The 14,548-nt window shown below is 44.5% G+C and overlaps 1 protein-coding gene across 1 annotated transcript in view; it reads left to right on the top strand.

The window, feature by feature from the left end:
* Positions 1-14,548, top strand: part of MAD1L1 (MAD1 mitotic arrest deficient-like 1 (yeast)) — a 412,943-nt gene that overhangs the window by 219,728 nt on the left and 178,667 nt on the right. The window contains exon 13 of the mRNA XM_014946202.1: positions 1,147-1,203. Coding sequence (XP_014801688.1) covers positions 1,147-1,203 — 57 coding nt within the window. The remainder of the gene's footprint in view (positions 1-1,146; positions 1,204-14,548) is intronic.

Raw genomic sequence — 14,548 nt, forward strand, 5'->3', positions numbered from 1 at the left:
CTTCTGCTGTGCTGAACCCTAAGACTGTAATTTCTTTGTTTGCATTTCACTGCTGTTACCCTTCAAAGCTTAATGTTTTCCTTTTCATTGTAATAAACTGCTTGCTATTTGTCTTCGGGTTGGACGTAGTACTCAAAAGACCCATTTCATGTGTGGCGAGAGATTGTTAGAGGGACTCTGGAGGGTTTTAATGAATATCAGCTTGAAATTACAGGAATTGGTTTGTAGGAAAGTTGAGGTTGTTTGGGTTTGGCTTTTTTAGTGCTTGTCTTGTTTGTTTACATTGTTTAAATTAGCTTCTCTGTCATCAGTTGTGACTATTTTTCGGGCTTTCTGCTAACCAAGGAAAGGCTGATTGCAGGCTAGCAAAGTGTTGGGAAATAAAAGATGTGGGAAGTAATAGCACTCAAGAAGCGTGGCTTCTCTTATCTCCAAAATACCCATTTCATTTAACAGTTTTTTCATAAGCAAAACTGTGACAGATCCTCTGAGTCAGATTCCCATTTCTCCCCAAATTACACAGCGATAACAAGGTATTTCCACTTTGGCTTGAGATTCTTTAAATTTCAAATTTCCTCTTCAAAAAGAAAGAACATTGCATTTGGGACCTTTTCTCACAGAAACTCAGTAGGGTAATGTTCCGGAGAGGATTTGCTCTGGATTCTACCACAACAGTTTTGAAGGCTTCCAAAACTAACCCTGTGCCCCAGAAGGTTTTCCGTGAAGTTTTCTTCACCCCCAAACACACCTTTCTGGGAGCACTGGAGCAAACCTCTTCTTCCTTTAAAGTTAAGTGTGGAAGAATTGGGTGGGTTTTAGACCCCTCCTTATGCAACTTGCAAAGAAACGGAGAGTTCTCTGACTCTTCCATGGGACTGAAATTTGGGATAGCAAATCCAGTGGATTTTCTCTCTGTGAGAAACCCCTTCATTCTCGTGTGTGTAGGCTCTTTGGGACAGCATTGTCTCCTGGAATGTGGTGCTCATAGGACATAGCAAGACCAAATGCTCATAATTCCTTTGCAACGCTGTGAAAATCATTTTGCCCTTGGTGGCTTTTTGGTTGGGAGGGAGGAACATATTATTCAACCTCAACAAATACATTCCAGACTTCATTCTCTATTTTTTTTTTTTTTTTGTCTTAAAGGCTCAGCTGGCTCAAGTTCTGGAAGAAGTGGGAAATCATAAGCAAAGAGCAGAGATGGTAAGTGTTCAGCTTTTGGGGTTTTTAAAATTGTTTTACAGAGCAGTAGCATATGCAAAGCTTAGTTCATTTAAACAGTGGATCGGTTCCAAACATTCAGAAATGAATAGCAAATAAGTGCTGTAAAAGTTTGTATCACGGCTGCTCGTCTTGGCACCCTCTGTCTCCGTGCTCACCTGGAACAAACGTTGGATGAGATCTAGTGGTCTTTCTTCCCTTTTTTTTTTTTTTTGGCAATTTGCTTTCTCTTTGTTAGCAGTTCTAGATCAGAAGCAAGCACTTTATTTCATACTGAATTAACTCCTTTCTTTGGGGGCCTTTGATTCAGTCTCGAGTGTGCAAAGGACAAGCAGATGAGATGTGGCAGAATTAACACAAACTAGTTTTTTATAATATCTGTTAATTTTCTGCTGGGTTTGTCTGTTTTATTGGCAGTTCCCTCAAGAACCAAGAATAATAGAGGCCACAAAACCAGGCAGGAGGGAGGTTTATGTGCAGTTTATGACTATTGTATACAGTTCTTCCTACTCGGGAATAAATGAGGTGTCAGCATTAAGCTGTTTCATGAAGTAGTGTCTTTGCTAATGGATGAGTTGTGGGATTCCTGACACCTTTTCTAGTCATGAGAAAGACCTGAGCAGCACTCAAGATGTCAACGCTCATTCTGCAGATGTGTTTTACACTGTATTAATTTTATTCCTAATGAAAAAGATGGGCATGCATCACTGGCTGGTAAGTAGGTGCTAAACAGTCCTCTGCTCTGAAACCCAAACCATAAACCACGGTGCCAACATTGGTCATCTTGGACTTCTGCTTCTTCAGGGCACTGAAGGGCAGAGCTGGCGAGCCCTTGTTCTGCCATTACTAGGTTGCCACACATCTGCTAGTTTCTTTTTTTCTTTTAAATTTGTGCTCCTTGCTGTTTCAGCAGCAGATTTTCTATAATGAGAATGTTAATTGATTCCAGTTCTGGGGTGGTCTTAACATTGTGGGCAAACACTTTTGTATGCTCAGCCGCTTTCTCTGGTGACAGAGGCCAGAACTGATATTTCCAAAGAAAACTGAATTAATCCTATTTACCATCTGATCTTATTACACGCTGCCTTGTTATAGTTTTAAATTCTATACAATCAATTTTGCATTGTGCTCACTGGATGTATCAGAGGATAAATTTGCTGTTATGTTTTAAATGTTCTGATATGTGGGTTTTTTTAAACATTTCAAAGTTGTTCTTTTTGGCTCATTAAGCCTGGGGTTTGAGTTATTTGTTTGCCTTCAGAAGTTTGCTGTACTAAAACAGGGTACCAAAGAGCTGGGGAAACTGGAACTTCCAGCGTTGAAGCATTAATTGGTGGTGTGCATCATCCATCAGCAGAGGACAAAGCAGCAGTCAGTGCTCAGTGCCTATTCCCAAGGGTTACTCAGTGGAAAACTGCAGGTCTTGTGATGTTCCAGTAAATCCTACATCAATCTCAGCCGAATAGGCTGGGTCCTGGAGGGCTTCAGACGATGGATTGCAGATTGTGGGGTGTGGGCTTTATTCAGCATTTTTAATTTTGTTCAGCAAATATAAGAAGATGGCTTCAAACAGAGGAAGGAGCTTGTTTTCCCTCGGTTTTGTTTTTGAGAAGAAACTTGACACTATAGTTCCTATTTTTCACTGGTGGTGGGTGGTTCTCCTGCATCCCCAGGTGAAATCTCCCTGGTAGGGGCAGGTGTGTCACTTCATCTCTTCTCTAATGTTTAGGGTGGCAGCGGTCTGTCTTCTTTGGATGGGGCTCCTGAGGGCTCCAGCACTTGCACCATCAGCCCCACTCTCCTCCCTACATCCAACAAAATCTTTATGTGCTTTTTTCTCCCCCCTCCCCAGCTCAGTGTCTCACCTGGATGGCCTTATTTTCAGACTCCTTTAAAACTGATGCTTTAGCAGTTGTTTGCTGGGTTGGATTCCTGGCATCTCACCTTCCTTTTCATCCCTCTACCTTTTTTTTTTTTTTTTTTCCCACCCATGATCCAATGCTTGTTAGTTTGATGTTCAGGCTCCACAGCTGGGGGTGCAGAAGGACTCGTTCTGCTCCAGGTGCTGACAGATGTGGATATTGCTTTTCATCAGCCATTCTGCAAACTGGTTTATGGCCCTGAGTGAGATGGAATAAACACCTGCCAGGCGCTATCGTACCGTCTGATGGGTCTTTGGGCTGCTTCTGGGATAAACCTCCGTAGAGGTGACATCTCTGCTGCTACCCTGAAGGGTGCTAATGGCTTTGCCACCCTCCCCAGAGCTCTGGGAATGAAGCCCTGTGCTCTGGAGCTGGTGAACTCGCTGATTGGATCTCACTGATGAGTGTGATGAGGTTTCTTACACGCCATGGGGAGCATCTTAGATGCCCTGGTAAATAATTCATTCTTTACAGAGCAATATTTAAAAGTAAAATACTTGGGGGATAACTCTGATAGGATCGTGGCCTCAATAAGGCAGGAGCTGCACATTCTGTGTCCTTGGGAAGACCCTTGGTTTGGGGAATTGTGTCCACGGGGACAAAAGGAGACGTAGGGTGGTGCTGGCTGTAGGGGACACGGGTCTGGGCCAGGACACAAGGTCCTGCTGAGGGACCATGAGATGGACCTGCTGAAGTAACTGCATTGAGTACCCCAGAGTGGCTTCATTGCTCGTCAGCTAAAGTGAGTTTACCACTGGAAGAACACAACAAAAAAATAGAAAAGAAATTTAAACATCTTCAGCTAATTGCAGTTGACAAGACAAAGGCAGTTTGACTTTCCAGTATTAATTAGCAAACCCATACTAATTAGCTTGTATAAGCACAATTCATGCTTCTCTCCCTAAATGCAATTAATATTGCAACTGAAGACGTCTCTGGGCTGTGCCGCTGTATCATTAACATACTTTGCACTAATTAGACACGGCCAGTAGTGGCTGGAGAAATGAGTTTGTGATTACAACCATAAAAAATCCTCTAATATTTTATATCCTTCAGGGAACTTGAACCTAGAATTTATTTTCTGATTTAAGAAAAATTACCCTTATCACTGTGCTGTGTAATTATAACAATGAAACTTTGATTTTTCTCTCCCTCTAACCCTTCACTTATTTATTTTTCTTTATTCACCGTTTGATTGTGTTCCCGTTGTGAGGCACCAGGGCTTGCCCAGTCTTCTGAGAGTTGGTACGCAATGACTTGCCCAGTCTTCTGAGAGTTGGTACGCAACAGTCACCAACCTGATAGGGCTCTGATGACTTAATTGTCCCACAGATCTGCAGGTTTTGTGTTTCTTTTATTTGCTGAAAGAATGTTTTTTGATGTGATTTTTTTTTTTTTTTTGGTGCCTAAGCATGTTTCTTTCTTGCAATTTGTGTGTTTGTATGTGTGTTTGACAATTTTATCAGAGCCGGAAGTTTTCTTTATTGAGACTAGAGCTCAAATACCTTTATCCCCAGGATGTGCTGCAAGATTGCTCGGAGAGTTCACACGTTTTGGGGCCTCAGCATCTTAGTTATTATGGTTCCTTGCTCTACATAGAGCTCAGAGCTCGCTTTGCTCACACCAAAATATTATTTGTAGCAAACACTTTCCCCTTTGTTATATTTTCTTTCTTCCTCTCCATGAGGGAGGGAAGCAGAAGATGTGCTAGTTTTTCTGATTTTCATTTGCCTTTTTCATCTCCCTTTGTAGTCAGGAGGGGATTGTTTGGCTCCAGCTTGCCGTTTGACAACGGCTGTGATCCCTGATCTTACAACTTTCTTTCAGTCCAGTTCTGTAGCAGGGGGCATTCGTGTCAAGGGTTTTTTTTTTTCTCCATCATTAATCCCTGAGGGAAGTCAGCTTGGTATTAAAAAAAAGCATCACCTGTATTTTCATTGCCCTGAGGTGCTCTGGGTATCTTTTGGCTTTCATCTTCAAAAGACAGCTTGGCCCATGTGGGCTCTGAAATCTATAGCCTGCTCATTGGAACAAATTATATTTCAGCCTCCAGCAGATTAAAAAGGAAGGATATAAGAATCGGAAGAATTGCGTAGCAGGGTGGGAGGTAAAGAAGATTTGAAGTCCAAGAATGTAGCAGTCACAAAATGAATGGCATAAATTGAGTGTCCTTACAGAAGAAATAAAGTCACCTTAAAATGAGAATAATGAATTCCTTCTGCTTTGAGTAAAAGTGTTGGTTAACCCTCGGCAAAGAACAGGAGACCTTTATTTAAGGGCAGCAGGTCAGGAATAGTTAAGGAGCCAAATCATGTGTTCAGTCTGATGAAACCATAATGTTTAGGATTAACTTAAATGTCAGTGACTGCCTACACTGATGGTTGTCAGGAGAAGTGATGAAGACAGAAAGGAGAACACATGAAAGAAATGAGCACAGAGAGCACCGGGCGTGATGTAGTTGGGAACGAGCTGTTAACTCGGGAGGCGCCATGGAAAAATCACAAAAACTTTGGGAAAATCACAACAGGCATCAATATTTAAACAACCAGAGACCCACAGAGTTCATAAACCGTTCGCATTATTACTGACAGACTTTCCTTTCCAGTGGTTCCATCAGACCCCAGACTTGTAAGAACTATAACTTTTGATACTTAAGAGAAGTATTTAGCAAGGATAAAAATTTGGTTACATTTCACTTTATAGCAATATGATAATATGTAAGATTTATATTTACTTTATACATATGATATTACACATATGTATTTATATTTACTTTATACATATGATGATATGAAAGAAGTAAACTTTAGTATACAAGGACCTGCCCTGGATAATTTGACAATATAGCTCATTTAATTCTTATTTAAGAATAATTAAACATAAGGCCAGGTTGGACAGGGCTTTGAGCAACCTGGTGTAGTGGGAGGTGTCCCTGCCCATGGCTGGGGGATGGAACTGGATGGTCTTTAAGGTCTCTTCCAGCTCTAACCATTCTGTAATAAAGCAAGAAAGACAACGGACCAGGCATAAGTGGCGTTCATTAGTGGAAATATAAATTCTCTGGACTATCTACAATGGGATGGCAATTAAATGTGGGATTAGAGTACTAAGCACGTAGTTATAAATAAAAATGAAGCTTTGCTGGAAGATATATAGAACCAAGAGGTTGGGAGGGGAATGGAGACAAACCAACTGGTGCAGGAAGTCTCCATCCATCAAAGGTGTGTTTTATCATTTCCGAGCTGATTTAGTAAGACGACAGCAAACCTCCTCAGCACTTGACAGATCTTATCCTAACGCCTTATGTGAGACGAGCAAACCCAAGACGGATGAGGACGAGCAGCTCAATGTTCAGCTGAGCAGCAGCATGAACACAGCAGTAGCTTTAGGAAGGCAATTTTAGGGAAATATCCAGTTCTCAAATCAGATTGAAAAACATGAATCTGGTTATAAAAAGACAGCAAAAAAGCTGATCCAAAATGAAATGATGTAGTAACAGAAGACTGGAAGAGGACTTTTAGATCATAAAGTCCAGTCCTTTGGTAACTGAGGCAATTGCAGCATATACCTTAGTTCATAAATTTATCAGCCTTGTCTTGAAACTGCTTGGGTTGTTTGTCCCATTACTGTCATTGAAAGACTGCTCCAAGAGCTGAAACCTTCCCCGTTCCAACTGAAAATATATGTGCAGTTAATATCCATTTTTTCTTGTGCTAATGTTCTCCTTAAACTACAGTGACGGTTCTTCCTCCCTCATATTTATGCTGTGACATATTTATAGAGAACAATTGTTCTCTCCCAGTATTTCATTTGTCTAGGTTAAACAAATCAAGCTCTTTCAGTCTTCTTTTAAAACAGGCTCTTCAGTCTCCTTATGAATCCTGCAGCTTTCTTTAAATCTCTTCCTGTATTTCCCTGTCTTCTTTGAAGATGAGTGACCAGAGTGGTCAGATTGTTCCACCTGATGTTTCAGCAGTACCTTCTGCAGAGGTATCCCTACAGCCAGGTTCTCTCTGTCCTGAAAATTTCCTGAAAAAAATCAGCTCTTCCTTTTCTCCATCTGAGGGCCACAAAGGTGATTAAGGGCCTGGAGCATCTCTCCTACTGAGGAGAGGCTTAGGGACTTGAGTCGTTGCAGGCTTGAGAAGAGAAGGCTTAGGGGAGATCTAATTAATGCATACAAATACTTAAAGGGAGGGTGTCAGGAGGACAGGGCTGGTCTTTTCTCAGTGGTGCCCAGTGACAGGACAAGAGGAAATGGGCACCAACTTGAGTATAAGAAGTTCCACCTAAACATGAGGAGGAACTTCTTCACTGTGAGGGTGGCAGAGCCCTGGAAGAGGCTGCCCAGAGAGGTGGTGGAGTCTCCTTCTCTGGAGACATTCAAACCCCACCTGGACACGTTCCTGTGCAACGTGTTCTAGGTAGACCCGCTCTGGTGGGAGGTTGGACTAGATGATCTCCAGAGGTCCCTTCCAACCCCATATGATTCTATGATTGTATGATTTCAGCCTCACATTCCCTGTTTCCAGTGAGCACAGCCCTGATGTTCATCCTGGGATTGATTCATCCACCTAGTTCTTTGTCCTCTTCTCTACATCCTGATTGATGGAGACTCCGTTTGTAGCAGAGGTTCTAGCTGTTGGGTGTCTTGCAATATTCCATTGCAATTCTGTGGCTGTTCCTTCAGTTTTCAGTGAGCTTCTGGCTTATCTATTGATGCTCCTCTGTGATAGACCCTTCCTGCTTTGTGCTATCAGTAATTGTGTTTGTGCGTTCATATTTTTTGACCCAGGATCTTCGGTGAATTTTGTTTGTGTTTTGATGATCAATGTCTGAGACATCTTCTTTCTCCATCAGGTAGTTTTATTTCAGCAGAGCCTTTTCTTGCTTGTTTGTTCTGTGTATACTTCACAGTGTTTGTATTATTCTTGACTTTATCATGTTAATTTAGAAATGTGATTTGTTGGAGTGAGGAGGGTGAGTGTGCAGGAGTCACCGATGATGCCCTGCTTCACCTTTTCTCCCTGTATTTTTTCTGTAGAACTTTGGTTCCTCAGGCAGAGTAAACCCTGGAGCAGAGGGATAGGAGTACTCAGAGTTCCTTTTCCTAGCAGAGAGCTCGCTCTCAGTGCTTGTTGTAAACACGTACATTAAAATTAGCCCTTGTTGTTCCCCACAGTGTAGGAATAGAGTGAGCTCTGACGACCAGAGACAGAATTTTGTTCCTTGGTTTTGGTTTTTTTTTCCCCTCTCAGCATAGGGAATGATGAATGGCTTCAGCTGGTCGTGTTGCATCTGCTGCACGTTCCCTCTTGGAAAATTCACGTTCAACACACAAAACTATGGTAACATCACAGGCATCTGTTGCCTGTGACCACGGGCAAAGCAGAGCATGGTGGGAGCTCTGGGATCTTGGTAGAAGAGTGGTGACAAACTGCCTGTAGACCAGAGACATGATCAGTCCATGACACTTCTGCACATCCATATCTCAGTGCTATTTTAATTGGGTTAGAAGAAAGACTTAGTGAGTCAATTCTTGTGGTTTATCTCTGTTTTAAAAATCTAGCCAGGCACATGGGATCAAATAGTACATTCCCTTCAAATTAAAAAGAAATAAATGATCTGTTTAAAAGTCCCATTACACAAATGAACCTGCTGTTGGATGCATTAACGTGGAAGTTTTATGGAACTCTGCAGCACCGTTTGGTTTTGGCAGGACTGGTTCCATTTTCTCATTGAAGGCACCAACAGTTGACATGGGGTTAGGACTCATGGAAAAAAAAAAAAGTGGTTTAATATATATATATATATATATATGTAAGGTGGCTAAAAGTGGAGAGCTGCCTTTGGGCTCCCTGTGGGACAGATACTGCCGGATTGCAGGGAAAATCATAAAATGGTTAGAGTTGGAAGGAACCTTAAAGATCATCCAGTTCCAACCCCCTGCCCTGGACACCTCCCACTAGACCAGGTTTCTCAAAGCCACATCCAACCTGGTCTTGACAATTCCAGGGATGGGGCCTGGAATAGTTTAGGGTTCAGTAATTTCTGCTCCTTTTTACTGCTTGGAGAAGCAGTAAAAGGAACATGTGCTTCCAGAGAAGTCCTTCCAGACTTCTAGGAATCATGTTGAGATGGTACAAAGTAATCAATCTCCAACTTGCTTGTAACAAGGATGGAGACCAGTTTCCTCCTGGTTTCACAGTCCTGGGAAGTTTTACCTGCATCAGAAGAGGACCATCCTGAGAGATCTGATCTGAGAAATGCAATTCTGGAGGCACAGTTTATCCTGAGCATAAGGAAGGATGTGAAGAGGGAGGGATCTACAGGGGCATTGAGGGGCGCGTTCAGTGGATGTGTCTGCAGATCAAAGGTTGCTGGATACTTTTCTTCTTGCCCAGGGCCAGATTTGTGTGTACAAAAAGGGAAATAAAGGCTTAAAAAACATGCAGTTTCGAGACTGTCTTAGTCCTTGCACTGACAGCCTAATCAGCTTGCTACGTTATTTGTTTTGCTTTTGATCTTTTTGCGTCTCGGTGCCCTTAGAAGAGCTGGTTCCCAGTGTTTTTTGCCGTGGGCTGTTAGATGCTGGGGGTGGGCAGCAGTGGTGGCAGGCTGGGGTCTCCATGAGCTGCTCTGTCAGGGCAGCAGAGTCCTCCAGCAGGAGCTGCGAAACCGAATTTATCCACAGAGACAAGAAGATCATAGAGCAGAATTTTTCCTCTGACCTCTTCCTAAATAATGAATGGCAGTGCCCTGCCTCCTTGGAATCCCTTAATTGAGGCTGACAACTCTTTGTTGTATTACAGGATCTAGCTTGTCAGGAGAATTTTAACTTATTTATGAATATTTCATTAACCTCTAAAGACTGGCTGTAGAAAATCGAGCTCCTGCCAGGCCCTGTCCTGTTGATGCTATATTCAGTGCTAATGTCATCCACCGCACATTTATTACACCTTCCCTCCCCTCCCAGCTGAACTGCGGACTTTATTGTTGGTGGCAGCAGGAACATGTTCACCAAAGGTTAAAATGCCAGGTTTCTGCTTTGGCACCAGAACTGAACACGCGGTATTTGAGAGGGAATTGCTGTTTGTTTTTTTTTTTTTCTGTGATTGCTTGCTGGCAGCTGGAGGGACCGCAGGAATAATCCCGAAAGGCTGCCATGGGCAGAGCAGCCCCGGCAGGGCCCTGTAACCTTTGCTTTTTGGCACAAAGAGAGAGATTTCCCACTTCTTACACATTAAAAGCCCACTGCTTGTTGTCACTGGAGGGCCTCGGGATGGGTCATGTAGCTAGAAAACCCTCAGTCTGCTCTTTTTACCCTGTTTTTTGGGGAAGGGTTTGGGGAACAAGACTCTTTCAAGCATCTCCCACTCTCCTGAAGGCAGCTGAGGGGCTGTTGAGAGCTGCTGCTTCCCCGGAGCTGGTTCCCCTGCCCCATCCTCCCGTTTCCCATCTCTGGGAGCTGAGAAAGCACCTTGAGCACGAAGCTCTGCTGGTCCCTGCTCTCCCTCCCTCCCTCCCTCTGCCGAGACGTGCCAGAAGACAGTGCTCCTGGCTGTAACGAACTGCAAAATTGGGCTGGAGATGCAGCAGGAGCCAGAGAGCTCTTCTTAAAAGCACGTTGAAGTACAGGCTGTGGAGTTGTTCCATGTGAGTCGGAGCAAGAGGATTAAGTTCAATTTTCAAGTCTAGCACTCAGTGAAGGCTCCTTTGCTCTCTTACAGTATTAAGCAGAGATTGATTCCACTGTATTTATGTTAGGAGACAAGGGAACAAAAATGGATGTTAGATTCCTCTTTCCTTACCCCTTTGATCTTCTTCCTGGGTGGTTGGTAAAACGCATAGATTCTTCTCTGACTCTTTATCATGTGATGATTTTTTCCACAAGGAAACTGATGGGGGTGCGAGAGGTGGGATTACAAGCTACCATGTAATGAGAATTTGTTGACTGAATGCTCCAGAAACTCCTCGAGGGTATATTTTCAGGAAACAAACTGTATTCAAACTTTGCACGGGGGAAGGTATGACATCTTTGCAGATTTATTTGCTGCTTTGCCTCTGAATTACAGCTGCCGGAAGACTTGCTTGTAGCAAAAGTGCCTCCTTCTGCTGGAAAGAAGTGACCTGTGTGATGCTCTTCTTGAGAGCAGCCAACTCCATTGTGCCAGTGTCACAGCCACGCTGGCCTGGGTTGGGGCACATTCACTCCGACACCTTGACACGTCCCTAAAGAGCCTGTTGTTCTGTGTTTTGCTGTTCTAACCGGGAGGAATGGGTAGGAGGTGTCAGCCATTTAAAGCTAATTACTCCGGAGTTTCCTTCTCTCGGTGGACACCAGCTGTTTTGCTCTCCCTGGTGGGAGGAGCTTTCGGTAGTAATTAAAGGCAACAGTCATCTGTGTGCTGGTGAAAGTGGTGGAGCGAGGCTGATAACAGCAGAGAGGCTCTGAGCTGAGTGAACATGGAAATTAGGTGATCCTTCTTCAGAACGAGCTGTTAGAGCAAAGGGAGGGGGTTTGGATGTGGAGCAATCCCTCATCTGCTCTTTCCCTTGGAAGCAAGAGTTGAAATATGTAATTATACTCTGATAAACTCTTGGGTTTAAATTAACATTCCCAGTTTCCTTGCTCGGTGGGTCTCTTGCACAGAATATTTGTTCCTTTTCCCCTCGAATTTCCAGTTTTGTTCATCTTGAGCTCCGAGCCAGCTTCCATCCTGCTGAAGTGCCCAGTAGTGCTTATTTCCAAACTGTCACATCTTTCGCCCATCCCAGAGTGCTGGCAAGAAATAAACACAGCCTAAAGTGGGGAACAAAGCTCAAGAAGGTAAAACAGTCAAAACCCTCCTGAATTGATACCCGTGTGGTGACCGGGACCACATTACTTGCTGTTGACATGGGACCAGGGCGGTTGCCTTCAGACCTGCTGGTGCATCAGCAGAGCATGTGTCCTTCAAACAGAAGGATGGGCTCCTTCCAGAGCCCCTGTATGGTTTTGTACATACCACTTGTGGGTAAAAAGGGTGAAATGGGTCAACAGGAGCATTCAGGCTGTTAAAAGCTGCTGGGTTTTGCCCACCCTTCTGTACCCCAGTTGAGATACCAAGTCTTGGTCCTTGGTGCGTTGCTGCAGAATAGCAATATCAGAACTGTCACCTTATCCCCTGTTCAGGGAACAGCCCTATTTGCTGTAGATCAAAAAGCAAGAGAGAAAATAAATATTTTCCTGACTTGTTTTTTTCTCTTAAGTATTGCAGACAGGAGTATTTGAAACGCATCATCTGAATACACGTTAAGCACTTCCAATTAGATGGTATTGCTCATTAACACTAATCTGCCACCGTGTGGAGCAGGGGGGGACAGGGTGCTGGGGCAGGACAGGGAGATGAGCAGAGGGAGGTGGGTGACAGGGAGGGTCAGAATTTGGAAGCTTTGGAGGGGTGAGAAGAGCCTGGAGCAACATTCCCAGTTTCCTTGCTCGGTGGGTCTCTTGCACAGAATATTTGTTCCTTTTCCCCTCGAATTTCCAGTTCTGTTCATCTTGAGCTCCGAGCCAGCTTCCATCCTGCTGAAGTGCCCAGTAGTGCTTATTTCCAAACTGTCACATCTTTCACCCATCCCGGAATGCTGGCAAGAAATAAATACAGCCTAAAGTGGGGAACAAAGCTCAAGAAGGTAAAACAGTCAAAACCCTCCTGAATTGATACCCGTGTGGTGACCGGGACCACATTACTTGCTGTTGACATGGGACCAGGGCGGTTGCCTTCAGACCTGCTGGTGCATCAGCAGAGCATGTGTCCTTCAAACAGAAGGATGGGCTCCTTCCAGAGCCCCTGTATGGTTTTGTACATACCACTTGTGGGTAAAAAGGGTGAAATGGGTCAACAGGAGCATTCAGGCTGTTAAAAGCTGCTGGGTTTTGCCCACCCTTCTGTACCCCAGTTGAGATACCAAGTCTTGGTCCTTGGTGCGTTGCTGCAGAATAGCAATATCAGAACTGTCACCTTATCCCCTGTTCAGGGAACAGCCCTATTTGCTGTAGATCAAAAAGCAAGAGAGAAAATAAATATTTTCCTGACTTGTTTTTTTCTCTTAAGTATTGCAGACAGGAGTATTTGAAATGCATCATCTGAATACGTGTTAAGCACTTCCAATTAGACGGTATTGCTCATTAACACTAATCTGCCACCATGTGGAGCACGAGGGGGACAGGGTGCTGGGGCAGGACAGGGAGATGAGCAGAGGGAGGTGGGTGACAGGGAGGGTCAGAATTTGGAAGCTTTGGAGGGGTGAGAAGAGCCTGGAGCGGGCGCTGGGGCAGAGGGGTAGGTGTTTGGGGAAGAAGGTGGCGGGTGAGTGCCTGAGCTGTTGGATGGGGCTGTGCAGGAGGAGGCTGGGGTTTGGAGGGGGTGATGTGATGCTGTTTTAGAATCATAGAATCGTCTAGGTTGGAAGAGACCCTTGGGATCATCGAGTCCAACCATCTACCCTACTCTACAAAGTCATCCCCTACACCGTGTCCCTTAGCACGGCATCTAAAATGTGTATTATTTTTCCTTCCCATCCTCACAGCTGGGCACGCAGCTCGGGCTGATGCTTCTCGTATGGGAATACAGTAATTTTGGGACCCCCGTGGCATCGGCCTTACTTTGCAGAACAGAAACCGTTTCCTGTACTACCCTATACCCTCGGGATTGCCCAGGGAAGCCTTAGGGTAACTGGTGTTAAATAGGGTGTGTGTGCATCCGTCCCCTTGAGCCGTGGTGGCAGAGCTGTGTCCCTCTGCAGCAGGGCTGGATCTGGCTGGCTGAGCCCGTCTGGAGTTCCACCAAGTTGCACATTGTGCAGCACAATGTGGAAGGGAGGTGTTGGAAGAGAAGCAGGTGGCAGGTGAGTGCCTGAGCTGTTGGATGGGGCTGTGCAGGAGGAGGCTGGGGTTTGGAGGGGGTGATGTGATGCTGTTTTAGAATCATAGAATCGTCTAGGTTGGAAGAGACCCTTGGGATCATCGAGTCCAACCATCTACCCTACTCTACAAAGTCATCCCCTACACCGTGTCCCTTAGCACGGCATCTAAAATGTGTATTATTTTTCCTTCCCATCCTCACAGCTGGGCACGCAGCTCGGGCTGATGCTTCTCGTATGGGAATACAGTAATTTTGGGACCCCCGTGGCATCGGCCTTACTTTGCAGAACAGAAACCGTTTCCTGTACTACCCGCTCGGGCTGATGCTTCTCGTATGGGAATACAGTAATTTTGGGACCCCTGTGGTGTCAGCCTTACTTTGCAGAACAGAAACCGTTTCCTGTACTACCCTATACCCTCGGGATTGCCCAGGGAAGCCTTAGGGTAACTGGTGTTAAATAGGGTGTGTGTGCATCCGTCCCCTTGAGCCGTGGTG

This window comes from Calidris pugnax, unplaced genomic scaffold (genome assembly GCF_001431845.1).
Source record: "Calidris pugnax isolate Ruff unplaced genomic scaffold, ASM143184v1 scaffold123, whole genome shotgun sequence".
NCBI classification, from domain to species: domain Eukaryota; kingdom Metazoa; phylum Chordata; class Aves; order Charadriiformes; family Scolopacidae; genus Calidris; species Calidris pugnax.